Here is a 15,459-nt window from a genome sequence, read left to right on the forward strand (position 1 = left end):
AAAAAAAAAAAGTAAAAGTATAAATGTGCTCAATCATGATATTTGACGTTTTTTTTTGAAGAAAATGAAAAAATACAATCTTTACTAATGTTTTACTGATAGATTAATTGTAGTAATATTTAAATATTGACAAAAGAGATAGGAAAGGGAGTAAAAAATTCCTAATTTTTAGCTGATGAATTTACAACGAGATCTTATATAGGATGATTCAGAAATAACTTTAACAAACTTTGGGGGTGAGTTCTCCACAAAAACAAGAATAGAATTTCATATAAACATATGTCCGGAAATGCCTAGTTTATGAGTTATAATCGAAAGTTATAATATTAAAATATATATATATATATATATATATATATATATATATATATATATACATATACATATATAAAGTTACACACATGTTAAATAAAATTATATTTTACAAAATTTTAATATTATAAAGTGCAACAAATAAAGAATTATAAAAAGAAGCGATATCCGAGCTTATAATATATAAAAATTTCAAATTCAAAGAATCGTCAAATTTTTGAGAAAGTGCACGATTTCTCATAAACACTGCATATTATATTTTGTAATTCTGATAAAACATTTATAATCGAAACTGAACATTCAGTCTTTTCGGGCAATTCGCCATTTATCCTGCGCTAAACGTACATGTACCAAAAATTCAGCATCACAAGTTGAATGATTCATTCCGCAACTATATACATGTGTGATACACTTGTCATGAAGTACTCGAGAAAAATTTTGCGCATATTCGTCATTCGTAAATGCACATTCAATACAAAAATTAGCTACTTTAATATAATACATACTGCAATATTATACAGCTTGATGGTTTTCTGTTCCTGGGGAAATAATTGTGTTCATGTTTTAAACATCTTTGACATCAAAGGCTTCGTCACTTGTTGTCGGGTCGATGGTGTACAAAAATCACAAAGATAACTTTTCTTATCAACCACTAGCCCCTTGGTCTCCACGCATTCTGAAAAAGATGTGCATATTACACATATATCTTTCTCATGATATACAATGTTCTGCTCCAACAGGAGCTGCACAAGAGCAGAGATGTCTAAGTTATTTTCGTTCTCAATTATTTTCATTCTTGTTTCTTTTTTTTAAGTTTTTTTATTTTACAATCTATAGTAAAAGTATACATTATCTACAACAAACGAAATAATACTATTGTGCTCAATCATAAATAAGTAGGGACAGATGAGGATATATGGCCAGATTCACTCAAACATCTCTGCTATAGTATCCTCTGCAGTTTGTGATCCTTCTCTATTTGGCACAGAGGCAGTAAAAAAATAGAAATGCAAATATGTACGTATTATAAATAGCAAATAATTAAAATATGGCTCTTAAAATGGTGATAGTCAAACAAAATTAATGGCGCGTGCAAATGCTCAAATGCTGCTCTATCAAAACATGCAATGAACTTAACACTTTGAGCGCCAGTTAAGAATTCAACTTAAAATCTTATAATCTAATTTACAGGATATCTAGATGTAATAAAAATAAAATTTCTTTGGCAATAATACATTATTTTTATAATTAGATATATCAATAATTGTAAAAAAATTTATTACATGAATTCATATGCTCAACTTCCAACGATTGATTAAAATCATATTGATGTTTACCATTATATATAAAATTATTTAAAATAACGATTAATTAAAATCATAATGATGTTTACCGCCTAAAATTCGAAATAATACCATTCATGTTTCAAGCGTGCTGTGTATGACAACATATATATGGCGCTCAAAATATTAATGCTAACAGAATCATATGAAACATGGTGTCAATACCTAAGTGCAGATATTTGTCACATGCGCTGCAATGCACTAGATTCGCTTCCAGGTCGAGCCTTTGGGCGGTATGACAGCGACTGCAGTGCGGGCAATAGCGACCCTTTCGCCACAGCCTTGTTATCGCATAAAGATCATGTGGTTAGTGAATTCAGGTAAGGGTATATTATGTATTATAGCGGTGCTCGCCTCAGTACACAGAAGGAAGAAGGAGAATAAGTATATCACATAGTAACGCGCTTTTTATATCATTCAATTCAATCGCTAAACAAAAAACTTTTTTATGAAAGTTAAGACCCGAATAGTTTTTAAGTTATAACCAATTAAAAGAAGAATTTCTTTTGACACATTGTAGTACGGGAATACAAATAAATGACAAAATTTTTTTCTTTAGTTAACATAAACTATTTTTTTCCTTTTCTCACTTAATTTAGTTTTAATTGATTTTACTTTTAGGGAATCTGGACCCAAGAATGGAAAAAAGTACTTATTTAAAAAAATATTCGATATTAAAATCTGGGGAAAAACAAATCTTAAGAAGTTTCTTCCTGTTTGTCAAATGTATTTATTATGAATTTATATTGAATATCATATCTAAATCGATATAACGAAACGAGAAGATGTTGAAAGTGTTATGGTGTGAGCTATGGAAATCAAGCGATTGAAGCCCAGCATAGGTTAAAAGAATTGATGTCACGTGAGGTTGATACTTACTTCGAGCATGGTACACAGAGCGTCGAAACATATACTCGAGTATTTCTTTCGCCTTTCTTATACTCGTGCTGCCATTGCGCAACACTGTTTCTATCCGAATTAGCACCACCGGCTTCCCTCGAGCCACAGTTTGCGCATACGGCACATTCTTGACAATGCCATCTTCCCTGTGGTACTCGTCGCAAACCAACGCAGTAAATGTGATATCTAAATATATGGCATTAAATTATATCCAATTAATAATTTTTCAAATTTGTATATTTACATAAGAAATAATTAATTAAGAAATTATATTATTTATTCTTTTTTTCTCTTTTTACGCCACATGTTTTTTTTTCTTTTCTTTGATAAAATAGTCAATTAGAGTATTAATAATTAAAGTATTAATAATTTCTAAGAGTTATAAATTATAAGTTTTTAATTGTAAGTTATAAGTAACTCACCCACGATCGCACATGTCACAGAAGAGCATCTTATCTTCGTCCGCAGGATCGTGACACTGCGCGCATGTTTTACAATCGGTGCACTGCCATGCGTATGATTGAATATGCGGAACCATGTCCAATGTTAAATCTATACAGGATGGATGAACTGCAAATGATAATTGCTTCGATTAGCTTTGTAAAAAGTATTGCGCGGAATTAATTCACAAAAAACTCGTAAATTTACCATTTCCGTTGCAAGTACCGCATTGAATTAATATTTCATTCTTGTTATGCTTATTTAAGACTTTCAGACACATCTTGCATTTCAACTTTATATCGTCCTTTGAGTTCGAGATTTCCATATCTACGTCGTCCATAGTCGATTGAGATCCTTCCGTATCTTGTGTACCTTCGCTGGAGGATGAACTATTAAATTATGAAAAAATATCATCATTATATTTTTGATATTTATAATATTTTAAATAAGATATTATAAAATTAAAATAAATTCTAAGTTAATCAAAAAAGAAATGCGTAAACTTTAGCAGTTTTGTTTGTAATTATTTCGCATACAAGTGATTTTAAATTAAAAAAATAAATCATTAACCTCGAGTCGTCGGAAGATGATTCGCTATCGCTATCACTCTGAGAACCTTCCGATTGGCTATCACATTTACGTTCATTAGGCCGCGTAGGTCCGTACAAGACCGTATTTAGCGGATAATATCTCAATTCTGCCGGCGTATATTCCCGATAATAATCGGTATATTGTCCTGGTATAAGCGCGACTGGATAATGACCGACTTTGTGTTCCGAATCGACTTTCTGTTGCTTCTTCGGGATATGAATCGTGAAAGTCTGCAGATCTAAGCAACACTTGCGGTTTTCTTTGCGAGCTTTATTTAAGTTACTATTCCACGCAAACGCCGATTGCACTGCCATTTCTGCAAGATCTATCCTATTTTTCTCCGCATTCGCCGCGGCTGTTAATTCCTTTTGCTTCTTGGAATGCTCCTTGACTTGTTTCTCGCGCATATGTTTGCGGTATTCTTCATATTGATCAGGGAAATCACTACACATTACATCCAATACTTCTGAGCTACACACCGCGGTTAATCCTGTGTATGATAAATATATAAAGTTAGAATAATATAATATAAAACAAAAAAGTATGACAAAGTAGAATTCACATTTTTTAAATTTGTTTAGAGTTTTTAAATTTTTTATTTTATTCATTGCTTTTTTACTTTCTTATTGTTTGAGAAATACAAACTTATGAAATCTCTTTTATCATATAAAAATAAATAAATAAATAAATAAAAATCTCATAGTGATTCCTTCAAATTTATACATGTGAGTGACTTTTAACTTTATTATAAATCTTGGGCAGCAAAGAACTTTATTTCCATAATTTATTTTTACATAATGAGATAAATTTGTAAGTGTACAATGAGAGATTTATATATGAAAAATTTTCTGTTTCAAAAAGTTTCTAAAACTTACCCATATCACACATTGCTTCACTGACTAATCCATTTTCCCTCAAATAGTTTCTCTCTTCCATATCAACTACTCTGCGTTTGAGATCAGGATATTTACGCTTAAAAGATTTTACACCAAGATATTGTGATATTTGTTCCTGTATCATAAAAGTTTCACCCTTTCGATCCAATGGCCATTCATATTCTGCTATTTTATCAACAGTGAAGGGTCCTTCATCAGGATCAAAATTAATTTCCATCCTTCGATTCTTTACTTTGACTTTTTCTGATTCTGTTGTAGCAGTACTCAGGACACTACCTTGCGATTCTTCATTTATTATTGTCTCTGAAGCTGCAATATTAATTTCCAAAGATTAATTTCAACATAGAAAACATAACCAATATATTATCATTTAACAATTTCAGATCTGCTTAAATTTTCTCTAACATAAAATTTATTGATAATGTTATATCGATGGAAATAATAAAAGATTTATATTTTACTATATATTGCTATTAATAAATTAATCAAATTATCATTTTTTCTTATATTTTTATATTATATTTAATATATATTCTTTTTCTCTCTTGAATTATAAAAATTCACTGATTTTTAAATATAAAAAAAAAAATTCCTTACAATTCATCACACTTCAAACTTTAAAACATAGTCTTTACATTATATTGACATATGTTTGGGCACACACATACTTATTTTCATCATAAATATATACAAATATATGAAGATAGATACTTATATAGATGAAATGCGAATTAGTATGAGAGTTTTCAGTGCAGCTAAGCACAGCATAATTGTAACACACAATACAAATAAAAAAAATGATGTATATTGCCTCGCATTTGAACACATTATTATAATCTTCTATTTAGTTACTTGAGGGACATCTTACACATCTGCCACAAGAAAAGATCTATTTTTAGCTAGCTTAAAGTTGGATGTCTACCAATATATTCAATTCAACCAACTGAACTATGTATGTGTTAAAAGATTAAAAATGAAAAACATTTTTTTAGATATTTATTTATAATAAAGAAATTATATATTATGTGTTAGTGCAATTTTGTTTTCATTAGTAAATATTACCACTATATTTGTATTATATAATATATAGAAACGACGTTTTAAAGGTTGAAATATAATATTGTGTAAAAAATATTGTTTTTTTATGTTTTAAAGTCAATGAATTGAAAAATGTTTGAAACAAGTAATATCTGTGCTATCATTAAATTGCAAAATTATTAATAAAAGATATTAGAATAAAAAATTCATTATTGTCAATATTATTATATAATATTTTATTAATTAAAGTTCATTAATGCAAGTGCATACCCGGCGCTGATATATTTCTAGCAGGTGTCTGAGATCTTGAGCCGGATTCGGCGCTCATTCTCGTTTCCTCATCTATCACTTGTACCGTTGAGACTGTTTCGCCTCTGATGGCCGTTGAATCCCCTAGCTTCTTTGACGTCGGTGTCAGCCAGTTCGAATGTCCGGGAGGAGGTACAGGTATCTCTTTAATTTCAGACGCTCTCGATGGCGCATCCGACATCTTACCTACACCTTTATTCTCCGCGTACTGCTTCATTGCCGTCTTTTGCGTTTTTTCAGAAACAATCTCTAAGACAGTTCTCTTGTGCTGTTCATCAACTTTCGAGGCCAATGATCCAATAGTGGACGTTTGACTCGTAGGCTCTCTTTCCGGATCTTCTTGAACATACGATAACCTGGCAGGATCCAATTGTATCGCGATGTCGGATTCCGAGGCTTTAAAGGCTGAATCCCTCTTTCCTGTTTCTTTGCGACTTGTTAACGCGATATGTTTCTCTTTACATGCGGAACTCTTACGATCTATAGGCGGTTGTTTTAGTGCTTTGTATAATTCTGATGATTTTCGAAACGAATCTTGTTGTAGCGATGTTGTTTCATCAATAGTAATGACAGCCATTGTCGATGCTTCTATAGCAGACAAGTCTTGATCTATTCGAGACTTCTTTGCAACTTGGGGTTCTATGTTATCCAATTTCCGTTTACCGCGACCTAGACAAACAAAGAAAAACATTAGTGCTATTTCTTAAAATTATTAGAATCTATCTATAAGAGGATCATCAACACGTTAATAAAAGTTAAGAATATTTTTTTTTAATTTTCTCAGAGTTTTACATCTTTAAAAAATAAAAATTAGATTAATAAAAAATTATTGCTAATCAGCTGATCTTTTTCTGTAATACAGATAGAAATGTATTAAGAAAGTTGAAAATATTATATCGAGTGATGTCGGTGTGCTCTCTCAATGAATAAAATTTGGCAAAAAAGTTATATTGTTTCAACAATTTTGTTCATAATCCATTGAGACTAAAAGTAAATTCATATAATAAGGTTATTTATCAGAAATTGTAATTTTTAAATGTGATAGAATATAAAAATTGTATACATTTTTTAAAATTATCACAAAATTGATTTTTTCGCATCTTGATAATTAAACCAAGGTCATTTCTTTCACTTTTTACAATATTGCATTTTAATTTTGAAGTAGAAATTCTTTCTTTTCCTTTGTTTTTTCCTTTTTTTCTTCTGAACGAGCCTCTTTTTCGTAAACGCTGATCAATTTCCGAAAATAGAAGATAATGCGGACATCTTCTGTTTGGGAAAGCTTTCCTATATAATTTTGCAGCTAGTTTTGCTTTTCCGTTCGCACGTCCATACATAAAATGAATATCTGTGAATTCTTCTTTTGAAAGACTCATGATCGGAGAAAAAAAAAGACTTAAGATAATAAGACTTAAATGCACAAAATTTTGAAAGAGATTTAAAAAATTCACAAGTTTATCATTAAAAAATTAACGAGAACAGAGCCGATTAATTAAAATAAATCCAAATCGCAATTACTCAAAATTGAACTAACAATACATTTTCAGTTCAAGGTCACCCTTAATAATTATTGACATATATTGAACTTTATCGAGATATCAATATAACTTTATTGAGATATCGATATAACTTTATTGAGCAAAAATAAATTATAAATTAAACTATAAATTAAAAAATTACACATTCCTATAAAATTGAACAAATGTATATAATTTATTTTAACATTTTATATATATTGTATCATATATTGTAAATAATACTAATAATATATATTGTAAATAAATAAATAAATACAATATATTTTATATATTGTAAAATATTAATTTTACAATATATATATAATGTAAATAAATTATATACATTTGTTATATGACGAGAGAAACAAACCTCGTCCTCTGCCTCTCTTGGGCGGAGCATAACTTTTTTGATTTCTGCAGGTTCTCTTAGGCCGTTCGTTTTCCCTGTGTTCGAATTGCTGCGGAGGAACTTGCTGCATTTCGTCCAAAGCCAAAGGATCCTTGGGTATCAGCATCTGCGCGGATGATTGCTGAACATGCTGTTGAGCCGCTATCGGATTTCTTCGCGGCCTGCCTCTCTTCTTCGGTACCTTAATATCGGCCATTCTGTTAGGTGTCACCTCCTCTATAATAACGACGTCCTGGCTGGAATTGGAATTCTCATTGACGATTATTAACTCTGGGCGATGCTCGATAATCTCGCAATCGGACGAACCGCCTGGTGAATTGGTAGCATTTTTGCACAAAAGATCTTTGAGCTTGTCATTTACGCTTGATGCGTTATCCGCCTTCGCTGTTGATCGCACTTGCGTAATGCTAATCTCCTGGTTAATAACGTTCATTTGCTGTCGACTGATTAAATTCGATTTCGGATCAAACAACAATTGCTGTTGCTGCTGCTTTTGATCTCGACACATTACTGGTTGGATAGTAACCTCTGGCAAAATCTGCGAGAGTTGTGCCTCCAGTTTTGATTTTTTGCTCTCAACTGGTGAAATCATTATATCCTTACGCTTGGGTGATATCTCGATTTGTTGAACATTCTCTGTTGGTTGTTTTTTGTTCTGCATCTGCACCGGTTCGATCGTCAGCTCAGCTCGATTGCCCTGTAGAATCGATGAATGGTGACCGGTCTTGAGAATTTTTAACGCGGATTCTTTGTGTATTGTAGCGTGTTCCATGTACCTATGAGGAAAATTCAGTGTTGCTGGATCCAAAGTTGCTTGAGAATCCTTGCCTTTGTGCGCTGAAGATTCACTGTGATTATCACAGGCCACAATAGTGGGATGACCTGTTTTCGACAATTTTATTTTTATTTCCAGCGGCGAATCAGCAGCGTCTCTGCGTCTCTGTTGCTTATCCTTTTTCTCTAAGGAACTTGAGGATGGTGCCTCTACTACAGAAGCATCGCCAGTCTTGAACAGCTTGATCTTCATCCCGAGGGACGAGTCAGCGCTTTTGGAATATTCCGTATCGGTAACATGTGGGATAGTCTTATTTTGATGATCTTCAGCGACGGTTTCACTTTGTATGATGGAAGCATCGCCGCTCTTGGACAATTTGATCTTCATGCCGAGCGGAGATTCCGTTCTCTTTGATACTTCTGCCTGCTGATCTTCTTGTGAGGTCAAGTCTTTCGTTGGCTCCGTTTTATCGGGCGCTATCAACGCGTCAGATTTAGATACTTTAATCTTCGGGATAATACCTGTAAATGATTCGGAACTACGTGGCGCGACTTGCTCGTCAATCATATCTGGCAAAATCGATGACGTCATTTCACCCGTTTTCAGCATTTTGAACTTAAATCCGAGTGATTCCGGCGTCTTCGTTGTATCTTGCATTACCTCAGACTTTTCTTTATGTCTCGTCTCCTTGATATCGTCTGTAACTTCAGAATGTATAATAGATGCATCTCCGGTTTTGGATAACTTTATCTTCATACCGAGTGGCGATTCGGTGCGCTTAGGTGGCTCGGGTACTTCCAACTTTTGTAACTCTTTTGTATCTTCAATATTATCTACAGAAATAATAGATGCACTGCCTTTAGACTTTGTTAACTTTATTTTCATCCCGATTGGAGATTCGGTTCTCTTTGGTAGTTCTGAATTATCCTGCTTATCTTTCGCCTTCGTGGATGAATCTTTTGCATCTTCGCAAACATCCGGAGATACGATGGAAGCATCACCAGTTTTCGATAATTTAATTTTCATACCGATTGGAGAATCGGTCCGCTTCGGCATGACATCTCTGTGTAGCTCCTCTAAAGATTCTTGTCTGTCAGTCTGAATGATAGATGCATCACCGCTCTTGGAGAGTTTGATTTTCATCCCAATCGGCGATTCCGTTCTCTTCGGGCTTCCCTGCGGTATCTCCAATTTCTCTTTGTGTTTCGTGAGAATCTCCTTGGTGCAATCTTGCTGCCTGGAATCGGAGATAATCGAAGCATCTCCAGACTTGGATAGCTTTATTTTCATACCGATGGGAGAATCCGTTCTCTTCGATTCCTCGATTTTGTATTTCGTTTCATCTGTATGTTCGTGTTTCTCCGAACCGATGATAGAGGCATCACCAGACTTAGACAATTTAATTTTCATGCCAAGAGGAGATAACGATGGCGCATTATCGGTAGTATGCCACTGATTAATATCTTCCAAATTCTCGTTGGATATTATAGAGGGATGTCCTCCTTTCGACAATTTCAATTTAATCTTCCCCAACTTTTGGCCCGGACTGTCTTCTGGATTCGGCGAATTCGTGGCTGATCGAATCTTTGGGCTTTTTGGCGACCGCGGCTCGCTACAATCCGTGATCGCGGATTTAGCAATCTTCAGGATTATCCTTGGCGAACCAACATTCTCAGGATCTGAATGCTTCTCTAAATCCTTGCGCGACGTATCGACACACTTCAATTCAGACTTATCAATCGATTTCGGTGATTCCAACATCCTCGAATATGCAATAGCTCTCGCGTCCTTTGGTATGAGAAGATTATCGTTCGGACTAATAGAAGATTCTAATATCTTAGATGAGTCCGGAACAGGTATTTCAATCTTCGGCGGTTCCTTCAATCGCTCCTCCAATATCGACACCCTTGGAAGCTTCTCGCATGTTTTCAAAATACCTTCGCTCGACAACGACTTAATATCAGGTATAGTGTTCTTTTCTTCGTGCATTGATTCCACTACTTGCATATTCAGAGAAGTATCCGCCGGCGCAAGAGAAACATTCTCAGACAAAGTCTTTAAACACGTGTGATCTTTCATTTCTTCACTTGGTTTAATCTCTTTATTTATTTCTTTGATGTCTTTTTCTTTTATATCGGGAGTGTTTCGTATTTGTGCTGAGAATTTTCGCTCGTTCTCCAACTTCGCAGCTTCCGATATTATTTCAGCTTCCGAGATGGAAATGGAATCCGCGACAGCGACATTTCGCAAATTTGCTAATTCAGATTCGGCGTTCACGTAATTGTCAATCTCGTCGGATACATAAAGCTCCGCATTGACTTTTGTTATGTCCTCTAACACCTCAATACTTTCCATCATTTTTGGCGAGAGCACCAATGGCGAATCTATCGTTTGCTCTTCAGACTCTTGTAGGAACTTCACCGCAGACTCTAATTCGGATATCTCTGAACTTGATTGCGAATTCTCAGTGACAATCGGAGTGTCGATATTTCGAGAAAGATTATCTCTCGGCATCACGCTCTCTAACAAAATATCCTGTGGCAATTCCAGTTTGGCTTCACTTTCCTCCAAATCCTCAACCGATTCTAACCGATTATCTTCGAAATCCATATCTTCTAAATCATTTTGTGCCAAATTATTATCCGCCTCAAGAGGTTCTTTTATCTTTTCCTCATCCGTGATCTCATTTACCGGCTCCGTATTTATGTTTTTGTTTGTTTTTAATGAGCTATTATCTTCGTTTTCGGTAGTTTTATCTGCTGCGTTTATGTCAACCTCGCTTTCATTATCTTTATTTGTCAAACAATCAGCAATCACATTTGTTATACTATTACTGTCTGAATTTTCTGTCATGGTTGTTTCACCTTGATTTACTTGATCAAATAAGAGATCAATATCTACATCTTTATTTACTGTCTCTTTTATTAAAGTGTTATTTTCAGTTTGTATATCCTTTAATGTAGGACTTTTATTATCCGATGTAAGATTTAAACTCAAAAGCCCTTCTAAAGTATTTGTAGTTTGCATAACAATTGAAGCATTCATGTTTCCTGAATCCTGAGATAGTTCTTCCGTTAAATTTCCGGTATTTGTTCTTTCATTCGAATTTTCTTGTATTAAAGACATGTTGATAATATTAATATCGCTTGATTGTATATCAGTGGTGTTAATAGATTTCTCTACAATTGGTTCCATACTTTTTTGCTCCACTATCGACATTATATTCACATCAATCAATTCTTCTGATTCCTTTTTAGATATTTTTGCAGTTTCATCGCATGGTTTCATTACTTCATCGGCTTGTAAATTATCATCCTTTGTCATTTGGACATCAGATTTGGAATCAGTCCTGGAATCTGACATTTCCAGAACTGAATTTATTTCACAAGTTTCAGCCTCAGTACTTTTTTCAGATTTTAAAACATCTTTTTCATTTGGCATACAAGTTTCGTTTTCTTTAATTTTCTTTTCGTTCGATATCTCAATAGTAACATTTTCTTCGGTTTTATCTTCCTTTTTTTCTGTTATTGTATTACATAAGGAATTTGTTACATTATTTTCTGAAACAATTAAATTATCAATTAATGGCGAGTTTACATTGTTTTCAAATAATGTATTAAAAGATGTAACATTTTCAAAAGTTACGTTACCTTCTATTTGTTCAGTCGACTTATTGGTACAGGCATCACTTTTTTTATCTGATATATGTGATTCGGATTGATCACATATTTGCTGTGATTTAGTTTCCAGTGGCAATTCATTTTGATTTTTGTTTATAGATAATGACGTTACTTCCGATATTTTTATCTCTTTTTCTATTTCTTCAGCTTCATGTAATGACTCATTTATATTTTCAATTGTGTTACTTGAATCTTCATACAATATTGGAACAGATAAATCTTCAAGTTTATTATATACAATATCATTAACATCATTGAGGCATTTGGGTATTTCTAATATAGATGGAAGCTGTTTAACAGGTTCGTCATGTTTGATTGGAATTAATGATGATTCAAGTGTAAAAAGATTCTTTTCTGTGTGGATGGTTGTTTTCACAGAATTATTAATATTTGTTGAATTTGCATCAGTCTGTGTTATTAAATTTGTGGAGCATAAATCTAAGTTTTCACTACTCAAATTATCACTTAAAGATTGTTTATTAGTCGTTACATTCTTTTCTTCAACATGTGGCTGACTTAATGATGTATTTTCATTTGAAAAAACTAATTCTTCATTAATTACACTTGAAGCAGTTTGAAATGTATTTTTATCGTTTAGTACAATTGTTTCCTCTGTATTGGCCAATTCCAAGTCATCTTCATTATTAGATGCTATAGTAGTTGATGCAAGATCTATTTTTATAATAGCTGTTTCTTGAGATTCATCATTAATTTTATTCGTTATTGAAGTGATTTCCTGTGTTGTCTGACAACTTTCAATGATATTCTCTTCCTGAGGATCATCACTTTTATTTAACACTTCTGTAATACTTAATTTTTTATCAGACACTTCACTTATTATAGAATCCTGAGTTTCACTTGCAGATTCTAAAAGAGTATTCTTATCTTTAGATATATCTTTTATATCATTATCATCAATGAGAGTACAATTATCATTAATTTTTTTTGCATCTAATTTTTGTTCATTAGAAATTACCAAACTATCTTGCTTCTCCACTTCATGAATATTTACTGATATATTTAATTCTGAACCAGTATTTTTAATTTCCTTTTCTTGACATTCTTCTAAATTTACTAGTTCCATTGATGATGTAATGGAAACATCAGCTAATGTATCTATACTTTCTTGAGAACTTACGTTGGAAGATTGACATTCTAATGACATTCCTTCCATTATATTCACTTTATTTATTTCTGAGTTATTTTCATTTTGTTCATGCATGCCACTTGATATCTTGGTGTCAAATTCTGTTATTTTATTTGATATAGAATCATCTATGTTCTCTTGTATTTCCAAGGTCTGTTGCAACAATTCATTTTGACTAGAATCTTCAGACTTTTCAATATTTGAATTTTCCATTTTGCTATCAGTGACATTTACTTTTGATTCTTCTGAAATAATTGCACTTGCATTATCATTTAACAGTGAAGTTTTTTCAATATCTTGTTCTGACACATCAATTATTTCAGAATTTTCTTCAATTATTTTCTTCTCTTGCTCTATCGTAGAAACACCAAGCAAAAAAGTTTCTTGAGAAAATGATGGAGTCTCCTTTGAAAAGTCACTATCATTCACATCTGTTTCCTCTGAATCTTCAGAGTTATATGCTTCTCCTATCAATTGTAAACTTTTACTAATGCTACCAACTGTTACCACAGACTTTGTATTATTTTTCAATGTCTTTTGATTTTCATGTGTTTCATCAACTGATTGATCCTTTGTCTTTTCAATATCTTTTTTATGATCCTTGGGCAAAGCATCTATCTGTTGCTTAATTTGAAAAGTTTCTTGTAAAGTATCGTCTAATGTAACATTCGGCGAATTAATTTTGGAAGACGATTCTAATGCACTAACTATAGTTGCATCACCAATTATCTCGTTGATATTTACGCCGGAAGTTTTATCACATGTAATTATAGAATCCATTTCTGTATTTTCCAAAATACTCTTTTTTGCACAGATACTTGCTGATAGTTTTTCGCATGTCACTTCTTTATGGGTATAATCAAGCGTTGCTTTTTGTGTCTCACATATTTCATTAGCTGCACATTTTTCCGACATAATAGTGGATTCGTCGGTATTAGAATAATCAATATTATCGATATTTGTGGCATGAATAATATTAGAAGTAGAATTCGGTGCATCTTTGGATGCATCCTGTTGCATTTCTGACTTTGGATTCAATTGCGAGGTCGATTCCATCTTCGACTCCGTAATAATCTGCGAAAGCGCGGCGATTTCGCTTTCTAGTGTTGAATCGCCAACCTGTTCACCGGATTGCACACCGATGATATCATTGATATCCATCATACTCAGAGCTTCAGTATCGTATGTTTCGGTATCACTGTCAACACCGTATGGTGCATAACGAGCCGGAGAATTGTCTTTGGAAGATTTCTCTTTCTGTTCCTGATTCCTGTCCTTGGAGCCGAATAGGCCCATCTTAGAACCTTCGGACATTGTTTTGACGTTCCGTGCAGAGGACGTTGTTACACCTGCTACTGCTCTTATACATTTATGCGAACTTTTTTCTGTATTCAGTCATGCATGAATAAGTTTCCTGTCCAAATCGAAGATATCTCGTCACTGTAAGTGCATCGTGCATAAAATTTGCGCTCTTCATCGCCGGTGATTGATCTTGCTTTACTTACCGCTACATCGTTCATTTATTTGTTTTCACCCAAATTGCACGAACATAACCAATATTTTTCTCAGCCTGCTCGCGAATCACAATCCCGATGATTTACAAGTGGCACACAAATGTAACATAACTCGGGTAACGAGAGTATTGTATTGTCTGCTTCACTACATAACTTTCGGATAGACGAGATCGATACACAAGTATATATGCACACCCTCTTTACGGTTTTGAAAATATTTTGCCAAATCGTAAAATGTTCACTAAATATTAGGTCTGTTCTTTATAGCTGAACTGGCTGCACTAGATTTTACTCTTATCTATTTGCATTGGTTGGAGACAGATAAACTCTGACTAGTGTAGCCAATTGGCCAATTCAGCTATAAAGAACAGACTTATTAACACCAATTGATGGTATGAAATTCCCTAACGATTAATGGCGCGTACAGGGATAACTTTGCGAAACGATCACTTTCTGATATATGTATCTAGAATAGAATTAGAACAAAATTTTATTTTATCCGTTCCTTCAAATCTTTTTTTGTTTCTCCTTTTCTCTTTAAGGCTTCATAATATATACAACTACATAATTTTTTTTTTATACTTTGA

General features: G+C 33.2%; 1 protein-coding gene across 5 annotated transcripts; it reads right to left on the reverse strand.

Moving 5' to 3' along the window:
* Nucleotides 1-545: 545 nt before the first annotated feature.
* On the reverse strand, nt 546-15,122 carry LOC126848158 (uncharacterized protein PF3D7_1120600). Of its 5 annotated transcripts, none has more exons than XM_050588824.1 (10): nt 14,864-15,114; nt 7,718-14,798; nt 5,792-6,499; nt 4,463-4,792; nt 3,567-4,077; nt 3,204-3,385; nt 2,978-3,125; nt 2,535-2,741; nt 1,821-1,936; nt 546-988 (listed from the first exon to the last, which is right to left on the reverse strand). In XM_050588824.1, exons 2-10 carry the CDS (start codon nt 14,670-14,672, stop codon nt 870-872), a joined length of 9,276 nt encoding a protein of 3,091 aa, XP_050444781.1. In that variant the 5' UTR covers nt 14,673-14,798; nt 14,864-15,114; the 3' UTR covers nt 546-869. The 5 variants fall into 5 exon arrangements, 4 of the variants coding, with proteins under 4 accessions (XP_050444781.1, XP_050444790.1, XP_050444798.1 ...); XM_050588833.1 differs by having other exon boundaries at nt 7,718-12,091; nt 12,182-15,114; XM_050588841.1 differs by lacking the exon at nt 1,821-1,936 and having other exon boundaries at nt 7,718-12,091; nt 12,182-15,114.
* Between the last annotated feature and the right edge of the window lie 337 nt (nt 15,123-15,459).

This window comes from Cataglyphis hispanica, chromosome 1 (assembly GCF_021464435.1).
Source record: "Cataglyphis hispanica isolate Lineage 1 chromosome 1, ULB_Chis1_1.0, whole genome shotgun sequence".
NCBI classification, from domain to species: Eukaryota; Metazoa; Arthropoda; class Insecta; order Hymenoptera; family Formicidae; genus Cataglyphis; species Cataglyphis hispanica.

What these genes read in the sequence shown, in the direction of transcription:
- LOC126848158 (XM_050588824.1), bottom strand. Translation starts at nt 14,672, where the DNA reads ATGTCCGAAGGTTCTAAGATGGGCCTATTCGGCTCCAAGGACAGGAAT. An exon ending in CGGTACTTGCAACGGAAATG is followed by an intron (nt 3,126 to 3,203) that starts GTAAATTTACGA and finishes TATCATTTGCAG; the next exon opens with TTCATCCATCCTGTATAGAT. An exon ending in CTCTGTGTACCATGCTCGAA is followed by an intron (nt 1,937 to 2,534) that starts GTAAGTATCAAC and finishes TGCGATAACAAG; the next exon opens with GCTGTGGCGAAAGGGTCGCT.